This window comes from Sinocyclocheilus rhinocerous, unplaced genomic scaffold (assembly GCF_001515625.1).
Source record: "Sinocyclocheilus rhinocerous isolate Xijiao unplaced genomic scaffold, SAMN03320098_v1.1 scaffold1168, whole genome shotgun sequence".
NCBI lineage: Eukaryota > Metazoa > Chordata > Actinopteri > Cypriniformes > Cyprinidae > Sinocyclocheilus > Sinocyclocheilus rhinocerous.
The window spans coordinates 1,349,895-1,365,762 of NW_015650373.1; the positions used below are offsets into that span (position 1 = coordinate 1,349,895).

General features: G+C 36.6%; 3 protein-coding genes across 4 annotated transcripts; all 3 read right to left on the bottom strand.

Moving 5' to 3' along the window:
* Positions 1-51: 51 nt before the first annotated feature.
* On the bottom strand, positions 52-4,712 carry LOC107711982 (uncharacterized). Of its 2 annotated transcripts, none has more exons than XM_016517093.1 (8): positions 4,581-4,712; positions 2,412-4,160; positions 2,225-2,291; positions 1,735-2,099; positions 1,051-1,126; positions 919-973; positions 712-831; positions 52-571 (listed from the first exon to the last, which is right to left on the bottom strand). In XM_016517093.1, exons 1-8 carry the CDS (start codon positions 4,621-4,623, stop codon positions 470-472), a joined length of 2,577 nt encoding a protein of 858 aa, XP_016372579.1. In that variant the 5' UTR covers positions 4,624-4,712; the 3' UTR covers positions 52-469. The 2 variants fall into 2 exon arrangements, with proteins under 2 accessions (XP_016372579.1, XP_016372578.1); XM_016517092.1 differs by having other exon boundaries at positions 1,735-2,102.
* A 749-nt stretch (positions 4,713-5,461) lies between these two features.
* LOC107711985 (deoxyribonuclease gamma-like) lies at positions 5,462-8,487 on the bottom strand. Its single transcript, XM_016517097.1, has 9 exons — positions 8,155-8,487; positions 7,697-7,849; positions 7,522-7,610; positions 7,348-7,434; positions 7,108-7,214; positions 6,878-6,990; positions 6,618-6,775; positions 5,996-6,092; positions 5,462-5,888 (listed from the first exon to the last, which is right to left on the bottom strand). The coding sequence occupies exons 2-9, from the start codon at positions 7,712-7,714 to the stop codon at positions 5,808-5,810; spliced, it is 750 nt and encodes a 249-aa protein (XP_016372583.1). The 5' UTR covers positions 7,715-7,849; positions 8,155-8,487; the 3' UTR covers positions 5,462-5,807.
* Positions 8,488-8,736: 249 nt separating this feature from the next.
* On the bottom strand, positions 8,737-15,561 carry LOC107711983 (TRAF3-interacting JNK-activating modulator-like). Its single transcript, XM_016517095.1, has 15 exons — positions 15,460-15,561; positions 14,964-15,041; positions 14,227-14,698; positions 13,758-13,866; positions 13,436-13,505; positions 13,307-13,334; positions 13,162-13,191; positions 12,972-13,067; positions 11,911-11,982; positions 11,498-11,638; positions 11,189-11,326; positions 10,858-10,993; positions 10,557-10,696; positions 9,356-9,475; positions 8,737-9,123 (listed from the first exon to the last, which is right to left on the bottom strand). Exons 3-15 carry the CDS (start codon positions 14,596-14,598, stop codon positions 8,923-8,925), a joined length of 1,653 nt encoding a protein of 550 aa, XP_016372581.1. The 5' UTR covers positions 14,599-14,698; positions 14,964-15,041; positions 15,460-15,561; the 3' UTR covers positions 8,737-8,922.
* Positions 15,562-15,868: the final 307 nt, after the last annotated feature.

Sequence of the window (15,868 nt, forward strand, 5' to 3'; positions counted from 1 at the left end):
AAGAAAGCCCCTTTAACTGCAGTCAGATATAGTCAGGGATAAAAGAACTGAAAAGGTATCAAAAGTATTTATTTGTTTTGTTTTTTTAGGTCAGTTTTACTCTGAAAGCACTTGTTTGTACAGGATTCCTGTAGGGCCCAGAGACCATGTACATCTGCAAATGTATCACTTTTCCTAATAAAAAGGAGGAAGATTCATCTATGTAGATGTGGTTTACATAAGAAAACAGGGAAAACCATGTTAAAAGACAAACATTTTTCAAAGCTGTATTTCAAAGCGCTGTTCAAACATTACAATAATAGGTTGCATTCTGTAAGGAAATAAAGTTGGTTTTATCTCAATCTGCTGGTTTGTCTGTTTCATGAGATTTTGCATGGCCTTGTGCAGTGGTTTCTCTATCATACTTGCAGAGGCCTTGATATTTATTTTGGGTTTTGAGTCATATTGAATATCCAAGATCCATGTGAATTCAGTAGATCCAGTCCAGGGTGTCTGTGGCCCACCAGTAAGACAGCACACCCACCGCTGTCACTAGACTCACTGCTAACACTGACTGCAGCAGGACAAGACACTATAGAGAGATCAAAACAGAGTTCGGTCACAGTCTGAACTGTTAGGTTAGATTATTGGCTTTATTAATGCTGTTGAGCTTGAGGCTGATACATTAACTTGAATGGTATTTTTGTACATTTTGAGCCAATTAATATTGACCTTATTTCTTTTGGGGTGTTCCTTCAGCTTCTTGTCTGCCTTTTGTAAACCCTTTGGTAAGACTTTGTACCTTCCTGTGTACAAGCGTCTCTCATTTGGTTCATCAGAATCACTTTGGTCCTGAAACATGTGGATAGCAGTAATACAATGACCGGGTTACTATTAGTTGATCATTTTGTTGTATCCTAGATGATCTGATGTTCTCACCTCAGTCTTCAGGATGCTGGCAGTGTCATCTTCTGTGTTTGATTCCTGTTCACTGCTGCAGGACAATATAAAATGCAAACTTACACATCTGAAATATGAATGATATTTGAAGCTGAATTAAATCCATCTTACCTATCATTATCTTCCTCGTTTTGAGAAGATTGTTGGTGAAACCTTAACATAACATTGTGGGTCCCGTCTGTTACTGCTGAGAGAAATGTACACGTATATTTACTCATTTAGCAGGCATTTGTATCTGAACCTATGATCTTGATACTAACGTCATGCCCTAACATTTTAGCTAGAGAAACAATTTTCCCAGCAATACACTGGGATTTAAAATTTTTTATAGGGGAATTGAAAGTGTCTATCTATCTATCTATCTATCTATCTATCTATCTATCTATCTATCTATCTAATTTCGTACCGTAAATATATTAAAACAATTTTTGATTGGTAATATTCATTGCTAAGAACTTCATTCGGACAACTTTAAAGGCAATTTTCTCAATATTTAGATTTTTTTTTCGCACCCTCAGATTCCAGATATTCAAATAGTTGTATCTTGGCCAAATATTGTCCTATCCTAACAAACCATACATCAATGGAAAGCTTATTTATTCAAATCTCAATTTCGAAAAACTGACCCTTATGACTGGTTTTGTTGTCCAGGGTCACATATATACACAGAGCCATTACTCCAGTCTTCAATATGTTGATTAGGGGCTCATTTCTTATCATCATCAATGTTGAAAATAGTTAAACTAATCATGATTAGTGTAATTTCTATAGAAACATGGAAATTTCAGCACTTACCCTCATCTTGCTCCTCTTTAAAAGACTCTCCATAATATCTGTTACATGCTTCAATTCTCGCTTGTTCCTGCTCCATATCCCTCTCTATTTCAATTTTCAGCTTCTCCAAGAAATCATCATCGTCATCACAGATCACCTTACTTGAGTTCATTTTAAAGAACTCTTCTTCCTCATTAATATCACGGTCATAATCATCAAGCTTCATGTTGTCCTCATCCATCAGAAAGGTGCTGATATTTTCTCTGATGTCTGAAACTTCTGAGGGTTCACGGCTGTCTTCTTTGTTGCTTTGGTCTTGTTTGATTGAACTGGACTCTGGAGGATGCACCTCACTGATGCAACCATTTGTGCTTGGTTCCTCTTCACTGCTGTGTGGAAAAAACACATCCAAATCAAATTTATGAGCTTGTATGCTGCTCTAAAGTATAAGCTATGTACGTAACACAAAACACTTTACGTGTGAAGTGTCAAACTTTGAAATCTGTCTTACCTGTAACTATCCTCCTCATACTGAGAGGATTCTGGCTCCAAACAAAATGTCACTTTGTGGCTTCTCGCTGTTGTTGTTGGGAAAGAATTTACCAAATTTTAAAATTGTCCTAATAAAAAATGTGATAAAATTATTATTATTATTATTTGTATTAGCATGTTAAGATGGTTCACAAATGAGCATTTACCCTTGTTTTCCTCTCCTTCGACAGGCTTGTAGTATCTGTTAAATGCTTCAATTCTTGCCTTTTCTTTCTCCCAGTCCCTCTCGGTCTCCTCTCCGTCATTCTCCAGCTCTTCCAGGAAATTGTCCTCTTCATCACAGATCACCTCTTCTCCATTAATGTCCCAGTCATACTCATCAAGCTTCAAGTTGTCCTGGGACCAAAACATCCCAGGTAACAAAGTATTGATATTTTCTCCCATGTCTGAAACTTCTGAATGTTCAGTGTTATGTTCTTGGTTGTTCTGGTCTGTTTTCACTGAAACAGACTCTGATGGATGTGACTCACCCACACTTATGTTTTCAGACGAATCCGTTTCAGTAGAACCTTTCATTACAGATGCTGGAATGCTTGATAAACCTTCTACACTACACATCTCTGGTTTCTGACTATCTTTGACCACCCCATCCACTACTTCATGCTCAATACTGTGCCAGTCTGTAGCAAAGTCCTTTGTGAAGGTGTGCTCTTGTTTCTGGAGAGGTGCGTTTTTGTCCTCTGAGACTGTATGTGAAATGAATTCAGGTATATCTTCTTGGTTTTTGCAGTAGTCACCATCACTGCTGAAATCACTATCGTAGTCGGGCTGCTCATTCATGTAGCATTCACTGGAATTGGATTGGAAATTCTCAGAGAATCCAAAATCAGAACTTTCCCCAATGTTTGAAATCTCACGGTGATATCCAGCATCTCTAAAACTGCCCTGCTTTGTCTGGAACAACATGCCATCATCAGATTTCCCAGTTTTTGCCTCCACATACAGATCCTCATTCTTGACATAAGTGAACATGTCTGCAGGATCTTTCTTTTGGACATCATCATCATCAACACTGTAAGTCAGTAGAGGTTCTTCTGGGTTCTTCGTCTCATAGGAACAACCTAGGCCTACAGCCTGCACCTCAACTAGATTGGTGTCTGTGTGATTGGGTTGTCCACCCTCATGACCTTCACTGCTGTCCCTACTGTCACTTTGAGACAGATCAGAGGGATACTCTGCTAAACCTTCCTCGTCTCTCTCATGATCTTCTTCTGTAAACTCTTTCATGTCATCCCCAGACTGGACCTCCACTGATGCTACTTTCCAATCTTGCAATGTTGACTGTATGGCACTAAAACGATTGAGCTGCTTATCATCTGGTGCATGCTGCAGGACATGTTCCTCGGTGCTATCTGGCTCCATTCTTTCCTCTTTTGACGTTGAGCTTTCATTTTCAGATTTATCCACCATCTGGTAGGACAGTAGATGAGATGTGGTCTCCTCCTGAGTCCTTGTGCTCATTGTTTCCAGACCATAGTGAGCTCCTTTTGGAAGAACCATTTCCAGCACACTGACATCTTCAGCTTGTTCCTTGCTCATTTGATGGATATCTTCATGTATCCCAAATTCATTCTCTCTGCAATCCTCTTCATGCAAGCTTAATTGCTGGTTTTGGGTTTGTGTCTTATTTTCGACTGTATCGTTGTCATCCCATGAGCCACAAAGCGTAGATCCTGCCTTCATGCTTTGTTCATCTAAAGAGAAGTTCCTATTGTTCTCAAAACAGTGCTTAGGTTCCTCTTCCCTATTGGTCCACTCTAAATCTATGTCAGAATCAGATCCACTGGATTCTCTGTGATTGTCGTCCTCCTCCATGCCTGGCTCATTTTGAGGTACATTAACGCTGTGAGCTGTTGCTGTGTCGTCATCAAAAATTAGATGCTCAAAGTTTGTCTCTGTTTTTATTTAAAAAAAAAAAGGAGAAATACACACATCAGTACTAATTACACTGTATGAAAAAATCTGTAGAAAAACGGATAATATCCTGGCAGAAAATTACCAGTACCTTTTCTGTTAAGTTTGCGGACATTTCCTTCAACTTTAAAACACAACACAATGCAATGCGCAATTCAAAATATGGGTAAAACACCTGTGAAAAATCAATACAGAAAATTCCTTCATGTTAACATTGTACATTGGGCCATATTTTTATGGACTATTCTTAGTGTGTGTTGTTAATTAGGTAACATTTTATTCCTCAAGTCAGAATATTTTATGGAATACCACAGTTTAGCAGTGAGATCATATGATATGCGCAATTGGCTACAATTTTTTTCCTGCTTCATTAAATAAAAAGTGTTATACAAAAATCTTACCTGGGAATGCATCCAGCAGAAAATCAGCAATGTTTTGATCCATCTTGTTTTTGACACAACAGGAGGTGTAAAGTATTTAATTTCATCCCATACAGACAAAATCAGATTCAAACATGACAGACACTCTGAATGTTTTACCACTTGACAAAATGAGAGTGTGTGTTGCGTACCGCTTCGTGTCATAGCTGCTTCCTGTTCAAACAGGGTCATGACAACAAGAACATCAACACAAACAGCACAGAACTTAAGTTACTAAACAAAAATAAACAGCTACATGAACACGCAATTTAAATCAACATTGTTAAATATAAATATCAAAAGTTAACCTATCAAATATGTCAAGTTATGTTTGCTTGATTAATTAATTACATCTTACTTTTGTGTGTGTGTGTGTGTGTGTGTGTTAGTGCAGCAGGAACGCAGCCTTGTATGACATTTTCTAGACTGTGGTTTGAGAAGCACAACCACATCATGTCTCCTCTAAATTGATGCATCCTCTGCATGAGTTGCACAGTAATTTTATTCAAAACGCTGCTGTCTTTCCATCAGACAATGTAAAAAGCTTTTAAAATTAGCGAGATGCTCGGTATCCATTCTTAGCGGTTTCTTTTTTAGTGAGCCACTGTAGTGCTGAGAGTTTTAGTCAATTTTATATTGTGAATTATTTAGTTACATGACAGAATGAAAGAACATAAGAGCATAGCTTCTACTCCTCTTGATCAAAACAGTGTAAGGAACTGACAAAATATGAGCTGATTTAAATGAGAAAAGACCCCTCCCTTATTTATATATGACATTGTGTTTATTATTTAATCTTCACTATTAGCAACTTCAAATACAGGACAGTGTAGCAGAGCACCAAGCCACCATAAATCAAAATTTATTTAAAAAATAATTTGTATATATAATATTAATAAATGATATAAAAAATGTTTTAAATAGTGTAGTAAACAACTTGTTTTTCCAGAAACAGCATAATAAAATATAAGTAAAAAAAAAATTTCCATTATCTATTCACATTTTCTTTCTGTGGTATCAGAACATTTCTAAACATCATGTATGTGTTCTGCATGACAAAATGTACACAGTAAATGTGTGTAATAATTGTCCATGCTGCACTTGTAGTTCTGGACATTGAACCAGTAAATTATCACAGTATCAGAGCAATAATGATATACTATTATTGATAGCCTACTTTGTAGGTTATATTCACAGATATCTATTATTTCACAGTTCATGGCGCAGAAAGTAGCGATGGTTTGCTTTCAAATCCACCTCTACAGGATAGTGGTCACTGACTTCCAAAGCCTAGGTGCAAAACAAAAAAGAAAAATAAATTTTAAACATTTTTGATGAATTTTTACTCATTTTTATGAATTAACTTATGAATTGTTTTGCAATACTGTTTACTGTACCTCTTCCTCAGATAGACTGAATTCTTTTTTGAAGCTGAATGGTTGAGCAGATTCCGGAACAATTCCAGAAATGAGTTCTTTGCCATGAATAATAATCCTAAAAGGGGTTTTCACAAAGATTTTACTGTTAGACTATCTAACATGCCATTGTGAAACTGGTAACTGTAGTTTAGGCTGGGAATGCTATAGAGTGCAACAGGAATGAGTCCTAAAACCTGGAAATAAGCAACTTCACTAGTCCACTTTTAAAACCTCTTTGTGTTTATAATCACACTCTTGCTAACTATTCTCACTCAAACTTGTAGATGGTGGTGGCGTTGAAGTCATGTGACCGTGGTGTAGTTCGTTTATAGCCTAACTTTAGCTTTTTACTTCCGATGACTGTATTACGCCTTTAAAAAAAAAAAAAGTCGTGTTAATTTGTGAACATTTTCTTGTGTTTTTTTTTTCCGGGAGTTTATTTTCTGCAATAATCCAAAACTCAATGCAAAAATCCTATTGGCTTTTTGTCTAGAAAACTGGTGTAATGGTAACTTCTGGTTTGGCCTTCAAAATGACGTCATCCTTGTAGCACTCTATTGTTCCTCTGGTTACTGATGTTGGTTTGTTAAGAAAGTAAGACCTGTCATAAGCGCAGCATGTTTTTTCACGCACTGTAGTGTCTTGTTCATCTCTAATTAACCAGTGGAACTTTGGGTCACTCCTGAGACGCACGCTTTTCAGTCCTTTATTGGTAACATAGCTGCAAGCTGCATTTAAGTCCCCCAGAAACATCACATTCTAGATAAGAAATGTAAATAAAAAATGATATACAATCCAGGAATGAATATGCAATCTATCGTTCTATCTAGTAAAACATATCTGTATATGAGTTTGGTGTACCTCAGTTTTCCATTTCTTCCTGACTGTTTGGAAGACCTCATACAGTGCCTCCATTTCTTTCATTGCACTCTTAGGACAGGTGTGCTGACCAATGAGGGCAAAGTTCTTCACCACTGTAAGATAATACAACCAATCAGATTCAATATGTATCTGAGATAATTATTTTGCTGAAATGTGCTATTTTATTTCCTGGTACTAGAAATGCTCCGTGGAACATTTATGTGACGTACAGGTTGTGGGAGAATGGATCCATATGATGAACGGCTCTCTAGCGAATACTGCGCTCTCATTGAACTCTGGGTGCTGGTATTGCTCTTGCACCTTTACCATGTCTTTTCTGTGAAGACAACAGGCTGGATGAGTTTATTCTTCTCACTCCTAGTGTTTGCAAAATTCCGGTAAGTTCACAGAAGTTCACTTACACTGTGTTTGTGTTAGTGACATAACACCCATTATAAAAGTTTCATTACCTGTAAATATACACATACTGCTCTTTATATGTTTTCTTCCCCATTCTTTTACTCTCTAAATGTGTGTAGATGTGAGATTTGTCAAACCTGGAGGAAGGAAAATAAAAACATTGTTTTGGATATTATACATTATTTCATAGTCATTAATTCATCAGTGAAATGCTGTGAATATACCTGTTCAGGTTCATCAACAGTGCAGATATGGCTTCACCTCTAGAATCACGAACCTCCTGGATCAAACTCAGGTCACAGCGAGAAATTATCTAGAAATTTAAAAATGTTTCTAGAAATTCAAGTATTTAAAGGCATTTTTTAGATTTCTAATCATATTCTCAAATATTCTTTGCACCTTTATCAAAATCTCCATAACTCTCTAATTGCTGGCCTTTGCTTCCCCATAGCTCTGGATGTTGAAGGCGCAGATCTTCAGTGAAATTACAGACGTCCACAAACATAATCCAACAAAACATACCAGAAGAGGCGACCTCATTTATCAGAACTCCTAGAAATACACAAAGTTTCATTAATCGAATAGAACAACACTACCTATTTATGTCTTTTTAGATAGTGTAATAGTATATATAGCATATACTTTAATAAACCTATGTTGTGTAAATGAACCCATCTTCTTGTGCAGCCACTTATGTTAAAACACCTCAGGCCTACATACTGTATGTGTCACACTGTAGTATTACACTTCCAGTTTTACATCATGTTCAAGCTGCAATTCATCTATCAGAAAGTTCCTCTGTAGTTTTAAATCTGTCAGACAAATGCATTTCCGCAAAAGCATATAAAATAACTCACCCTTTATGATGGCTGTCAAGCTATTATCACTGTTATAGAGCTGGAGTGAATGTTTTAATGGGCTCTGGTTATCTTTACACAGGAAACCATGGTGAAAAGCAGTGTTGGGCAAGGGGAGGGGCAGCGTGTGAATGTGTTGAAACAAGCTGTGTCAGATCTCCATTAATGTGTAGGTCAGTCTGGAACGCTAAAGAGAGTGACCTGTCATGACAATGTGCTTTTGCAGCCATTCAACGCAACAATATTGTCCTTGTATACTCAGTGAGTGCTAACTGAAAGAAGTTTACATTACCCTATCTGGAAATTACCTTTTGAAATCATTCAGTAAAAATAGAGATACAGTTCAAAATACAAATGTTACATGTTTAATACTAATGTCAAAATGCAGATCTTAGTTGTATACAGTAAATTTATTCCAGGCTTGATCTGTTGATCTACCATTGTGTTTGGATGTTTAAATGTACCGTTTTCCAATAATGTACCGAATTCTAATAATCAGTTATAAACTGTACAATTCAGATACAGATTTAGGTATTAAAACTAGAAATTCATTATAACATTTTGTAACATGACACTAGTATTTACACAGGCAGTTTGGTCTGTTTTAGATACTAATACAAAGAACCATTAAAAAAACAATAGAGACATTATATGTGGCTAACATTAAAAAAACATTCTTGTACAAAAATCAATTAGAAATGTGAAATAAAAAATAAATATAAACAAACAAAATCTCTAGAAGACTCTTGGCTTTGCTCTTTGCTCTCATCACACAGGTCTAAAGCAGGCTCCATGCTTTGCTGAAGCTTTCTGGATGAGGTAGTCCTCCATACGCTGTTCCAGGACAGAGTAAAACTGGCGGAGCTGCTCTCTGGCAGGTGGATGATAAAAGCACAGGGCTGCCACCAACACAACCATCAGAAGCAGTAAGAACAGAAATATACAGAGCCAGGACCCACAACATCGACTCTGTTCAGGGAGATAAAGGTGGAAATGATTTATGGTGTAAATGTGCAAAGAAACCAAATTTAAGTGTGGAGAATCTTGATCTTAACCTAATTAACTTCATTTTGAAATCTGTCAGAATTCGTGGTATTCAAAAATATATTCATCCGAGTGCATACAAATTCCAAATGATAAGAAAACCAGGCTGAAACTAGACCTATAGTCACACATGGCTGTTATTTTGGTAGAATCTCACCCTGCTGTTGTTCTGGCGTGCCGTCAGTATGTTCAGTTCTTCTCTGCATTGGGTCAGTCGGGACTGATAGCTGTAACACTCTTGCTCCAGGGCCTCAAGATCGGCCTGCAGCTCCATGCACTGCCATAGCAACCGGGTAACCAAGACAACACTATGTTAAACTATGTCTTATGTTCATGTATAGAAAAGGTTTTCTCAAAGAAAGGAAATACTATTTACAACTGAATAATTGTTTTGTTGTTTTAATTTTTTATTTTATTGCCCCCCCCTAAAATAGTGACAATCCAAGTATGATCACCTCAGTGCACTGTTAGAATTTCACTGCTAAACTACAGCTTATAAGATTTACATTTTCATATATTAAATATATTATAAAGATCCTTGTCTTGCATAGTAGTTAAATTGTAGTTTATTAAGAACAAAAATTAATTAGGAAAGATTTTACATAATACATATATAATTATTAGTAATTTATTACATTTAAGGCAAGACACCAATGGTGAATAGGTAAAAAAGAGGAAATAAATAAATAAATACAAGATATCACCATACTTCCCTTTGTTCATTACAGTCATTACAGTACATTAAGGTAACTGTTTTGTATTACAAGTTTTCTGAAATATTGTTTAAATGCAAATGAAAACAATTTCATATATATTATCAAACATTTCCAAAACAAAAATCCGAACACTGGAAAAATCTAGGTTCAAAATGTTTTCATTTTGTTGATATATTAGAGTTAAGGTTTTTTGTTTGTTTGTTTGTTTTACAAAGGAAATGTTGGATATCTCCTTTTACCATTCCTTTCATTAAATCAGAAAATACTTTTAAAGAACAGCAAGAAAAAGGATTTTTAACTCATATTTCTAGGAATTAAATATTATATAGCCTAAATCAGGCAAAGGATATATGAACAAACCCTCTATAAAAACCTTCAGAATATAGATAAGAACAAAAGTGGAAAGTTCGCTTTATGCAAAAATGCCTATAAAGATATGTATTGTAATACTGAAAGATTAAAATAGTTCAAAGGTAATAAAATAAACATATGACTTCTATGTGTATTCCGTTCCACTAGTGTGAAATGGAAGCAAAATAGCTCAAAATCCCAAAATTGACCAGTGCATAAAAAACCCCAGTGGTTTTGTCTGTAGTGTCTTGCCTTAATTTAATTTCAGTGATCTCTCTGGCAGCTCTTTACCCTTTTTTCTTTCATTCTGAGTCTATGTTCAGTCTCGCTCAGTTGTCTGGCTATGCTGTTATCTGTCATTAGGAGCTGGTCCAGTGCTGAAGCATCTTCATGTATTTCTGTGTTACTGTTCCACCAATCATAGTTGTGCCCTGCGAGCGTGTGAAAGAAAGAGACACAGATGAAGCAAGAAATAACTACAAGAAATATGAGATTTGAAAGAAATACAGCTTGTTAACTCCTTAGAATAGACCGTATTAGTATTTTCCATAAATTCTGAATGAATGTGAAGTGAAAGTCAGTTTTCCAGCACCTGTGAGTTCCTGTAGATGTTCTCTCAGGTTGAGGTTCTCCTCCTCCAGCTCTGAGATGCAGGAATGAAGCTCTGCTCTCTCCTGCTGCAGAGATTCACTCTGCTTCCTCAGCATCTTCTCCTGTTCCACAGAACGCTGCACAAACACATACACAGTTACACAACATACATGCTTGTTTGTTTGTTTTTTCCATACATTTCAGTGCAGTTATGATAGTGTGTACAGAAAGTAGGGTCCTGTGGTTTGTCAGCTTTTGCAAAAATCTGTGATGTGTCACTCAAGTCCTTTGATTCTTTCATGATGGTTTCTGTTATAGTGGCTTTGGTGTACCTCCAAGTGACCCTGCAGCTGTAACATCTGATCGGTGCACTCATCCTGCCTCTTCTTCATCTGACTCGAACCCACTTTCAGGTCCTCACACAGCCTCTGCCACCGCTCAGACTCTGCTTGCGCTGTCTGCAGAGCCCCCTGGTGGAAGGGAAGAGTGGGAATGAAAACTGGATTCTTGGAACATAGCTAAGAGTTCTACAAGCAAGAACTCAGTCTGATTCGCAAGTATACATATGGAGGTAATGTTGGTGATTTTGTGTTACATTTTAGATGTGTTATTAAGACTGACCTCTGCATTTGGGGTCTTACCTGGAGGTACTCCATCTTATTCTGAGCTTCTGCCTTCTCATTCTCTGCCCTCTGAATAGCCTTCAGAGCCTTCTGTTCATACTCCTCCCTCTGTTTTTCCATCTTTAGCACCACTTTTTTCACTCCATCCTGAGGAACCTTCTGAAAAAGACAAATTGCAACCTTTACCTTTCTATTTCAAAAAAAGCGTCTCAAACTCTCTGACCTGTACTTATCAAGGGCCAAGTTGAATGAATGTACTATTTTATAACTTAAAAAAAAAACAGAAAAATAGACAATAAACCACTTTAAATATTTAATTATTCAAAAATATTTGAAGTAACTAAGTTTATAAGTCAGTTGAATTTAATGCATTGTAACTTCTCACAGTCTGGGTTGGAGTTGTTGCAAAGATGCAGCGTTGCAAGTCTTACCTTGACGCAAACCTGCAGCTGAGCCTCCAGGGCTTTGATCTTACTCTTCAGCAAGTCCTCATCACAGCGTGTCTGTGGGAGGAAAAGGAAATGTGTCTTTGTGTGTGTGTGTGTCAGTGAGAGAGAACCACTGAAGCAAGAGTTTTCAGTTTCTGTACATACACTGCATCCTGTCTTATAACTGCCTCCTTAGCATTTTGTTAAAAGCAAACAACCTTTATTATTGATAATTCTAGATTGATTGCTACAGTATATTGGCCCTTGAGAAAAATATAGAAGATGTCATGAGCTCAAAATGGAAAAATTGAAAAGTTTGAATGAGGGGCGAGTTTGAAGCATTGCAAAAGCGCAAACAAACACCTCTCTGATGCCTACACTGCTCTCCATTTTGTGTGTGTGAGCTAGAAAAAGAACGTTTCTTGTTTTTTTCTGAACGAGCCATAAGGAGCCGGATGCTGTCGACCACAAGACCATCCCCACAGCCTCTCTCTGTATTACTGCTGTGACCAAACCAGGAAATTCTACTAAATATTGTAGAAACTTAATTTTCTGTAAAGTTGCTTTGCAACGATTTGTATCGTGAAAAGCGCTATACAAATAATACAAAATGTATATACAGGTACATCTAAAAAAATTTGAATATCATGAAAAAGGTCAATATTTTTTGTCGCTCATTTCAGAAAGTGAATTTCATGATATTCTAATTTTTTAGATGTACCTGTATATGATGAAGCCAGTATTAAGCAGAGTGACAGCATAGCTAATGTATGAGTAATGACCATGAATTTCAAAATGTCTTTGTATTTGGTTTGTCTCATTTTGCTTTAATAACCACAGCTCTTGAGCTGTATGAACTCCACAAAACCTGATAATCATGTTCTTCAAAAGATTTCAGAATGATCCAAAGATCATCTTGTGCTTCAAAGGAAGCAAGAACATCTGACATCTGATAAAGGAGTTCACGTATTCAATGTGTTTGATTAGATTTCATAATGTACAGGTGCATGTGTGCCTCAGAATGATGCTGCAGGGCTTCAGCAGGAAGTAGTTTACTAATGTACCTTCCACAGGAGCTCTGTAGAGTGCAGTAATGTGGCGGCGCTTTTCTGGAGGTTGGAGAGCTTCTTTTTAAGAGCCTCTTCTCTTTGTAAGGCCTCCTGCATAGAGATGTCACATTTCATAATATCAGTAACAAAAAGTCCGTCAGGAAGAGCTGGTGTTTTTAAATATGAACGTTATGGGTTGTCATACTTCTAAATAGTCAGCCAACTGGTGTACATCCTAAAAACAAGAGGAGAAAAAAAATGAATTATTTTATTAATAAATGAAACAACATTAACATATTTAACTATTTGAGAATAGGAAATTGTTTTTAAACAAGCATCAGATTCCTTACTGCTTCTTTGACGGTAACAAACCCAGACCTGAAGGAAGAGAGTTCATAATGCTGCATTAATATTTCTAAAGCAGGTGCATTATGATTAAGTTTACTTTTAAAATATACAGTAAATGTAATGTGACTCACTCAGTCTGAATGCTGGCTGTTTGCAATGTCTTCTGGGTGTTTGAGTGCTGAGTGATGTCTTTCAGCAGAACTGTATGAATTATAAACACAAAATAATATTTGTAATATTACTAATATAATAATATTTAGTAATTTATCATTTTGTCACATCCTGCCACATATAACAAAACACTTTGAAAAATTGCAGTGCATAACACTAGTATGTTTTGACATTTTAATCTCACTATTACTTATCTGATCTTAAGTATTCATGTCTTAATTTAAAGCAATGTTAGACATGAGCTAGTTGGACTTATGGTTATTCATCAGAAAATCCACTAACCTCGCTCCTTGTTAATTTTCCCATGAAGCCGAACAGAATTGAGTACTGGTACATCCCATTCATCTGATTTCAGGTCATGCTCATCATTCATTGGAAGCGTGGAGACTGTCTTTAGAATTTGGACATTTGATTTCAGTGTTATTATAGAAGATCAGTCTTATTATATATTGTTGTCCTGCAGAGTTTAGCTCCAACCCTAATCAAACGCACCTGAACCAGATAATCAAGGTCTTACTAGGTATACTTGAAACCTCCAGGCAAGTGTATTGAGCCAAGTTGGAGCTAAACTCTGCAGGACAACGGCCCTACAGGACTGACTTTGGTGACCCCTGTTATAGAGGATGTCATTAAAAAATATAAAACATTTTCTTGAATTTAATAAATTGATTTAAAAAATGTAAGAAATATAAACCATAAAATTGGTTATTCATCAGTCTCAAGACAAAGACCTGGTTAATAATCTCTCTACCTGCTTTGTAAAGTTAATGCCATCTCTCTGGAGCTTTACATTTCGACTTGTTATCAAGGGCCGTCTGATTGACGTTAAGGTTTGCGTCATATACTCTGGTGCATGCAGGGTTTCCCTTGAGTATCTGTGCCTTGGCACTGCAGATAACAGTGCGTATGTGCCATGGTCCACTGGTCTTCTTTTGAAGAACTCAAACTGTCTTTTGCGATGCATTTCAGTTTTAATCCACCTTGTGTCCAGATCTCTCGTGGGACTGCGACATGATGTCGTGTTATTCCGATGGCTGATTTCTCTGTGCTTCACAGCACGCTGCTCCACTTTATACTCGTAATTTGCGGCCGGTGACCTTCTTTTGTCGTGAGCACCCTCCATTCTGTCCCACTCTGAATGAGTTGAAAACTTTGTGGGATGTTTCAAGGCACTGGAATGTCACCTCACAATGTAAATGTGCGGTTCTTGAAGTGGCAATTTCCTGTAATTGAAAAACATACTGTATATCCATCCTTTAATGGCACTATATCATTAGATCTCAAAAATAGACCATCCAAAATAAGCAAATGACACAAAATGAGGATAATCAACAACAACTGGTGTAATAAAACGAGCAAAAACTAAAAAAGCAACAGTTATGCTGTTATGGGTCACACTTGTTGTGTGTTCTCATTCTTTTCAGAGCTACAATAAAATCATGTTTATAGTGGCTACATATAAAATAGTAAATGCTTAATTAAACATACTGTAAGATGAAGTGTGTCCAGTCATTCACTTCTGTTGCCATATTGTTTCAAAACAGGCATGAACCGAGCTACATGCAGCTGAAACAAAAAGATGAAACCATCAATGATTCTTTAAAATTCAAACGGTGTTCATATATGTGCAGATATCTTAATAATGACTGAACAAGTATGAACAAGACACAGTATGTAATGCTCCCATATATTGATTTGCAACAATTTTAGGCACCACATTGCCTGAACATTTACATTACTTTACAAGCTTTTCCAATTAAAAATAAATAAATAAAACTTTAATGCATAAATAATAATTTTAATACATAAATAAATAATACTTTAAATACATTACTTAAAATGTCAAGATGTTAGAACCAAATATCAAGTTGCAGCTGAATAACAAGCCTACATTCAAACAGTTACACCATCATACAAGCCAAATGCAGATCAACTAGAATGAGTTTTAGCATATTTGTCTCTTTAATGCCTTTAATGAAAGTACCTGTTCTGAGATGAGTCCCTGGAGTCAAAATAATTGTGAGAGCCGAGTCTGAACACTTTGAAGCTTACATGGCACTTGAAAACTAGTTCATTCAACAAAGGGCGGTCTATTTAGTTTGCCTTGCTTGCTTAACAGGAAGTAAGATGAACCTCACAACTTGTATGAGTTCCTCTATCTCAGCAGCCATGCGTATTGAAACTGGTGCCACACACGGATGGGCCCTAAGATTAGGACTGGAGGGGTGGTTATATTGGTTGTTTAAGTGTAGCAATAGTGGATGGGGAGGGACTGGAGAGAAAGAGATAGACAATGTAGAATCAATATTCCCTGCTATATCAAAGAAAGATTTTAAAATGCAAGCAGAAATGCAAGGTGGACTCATGTTAATGTTTATTTGAAAACAAATTCA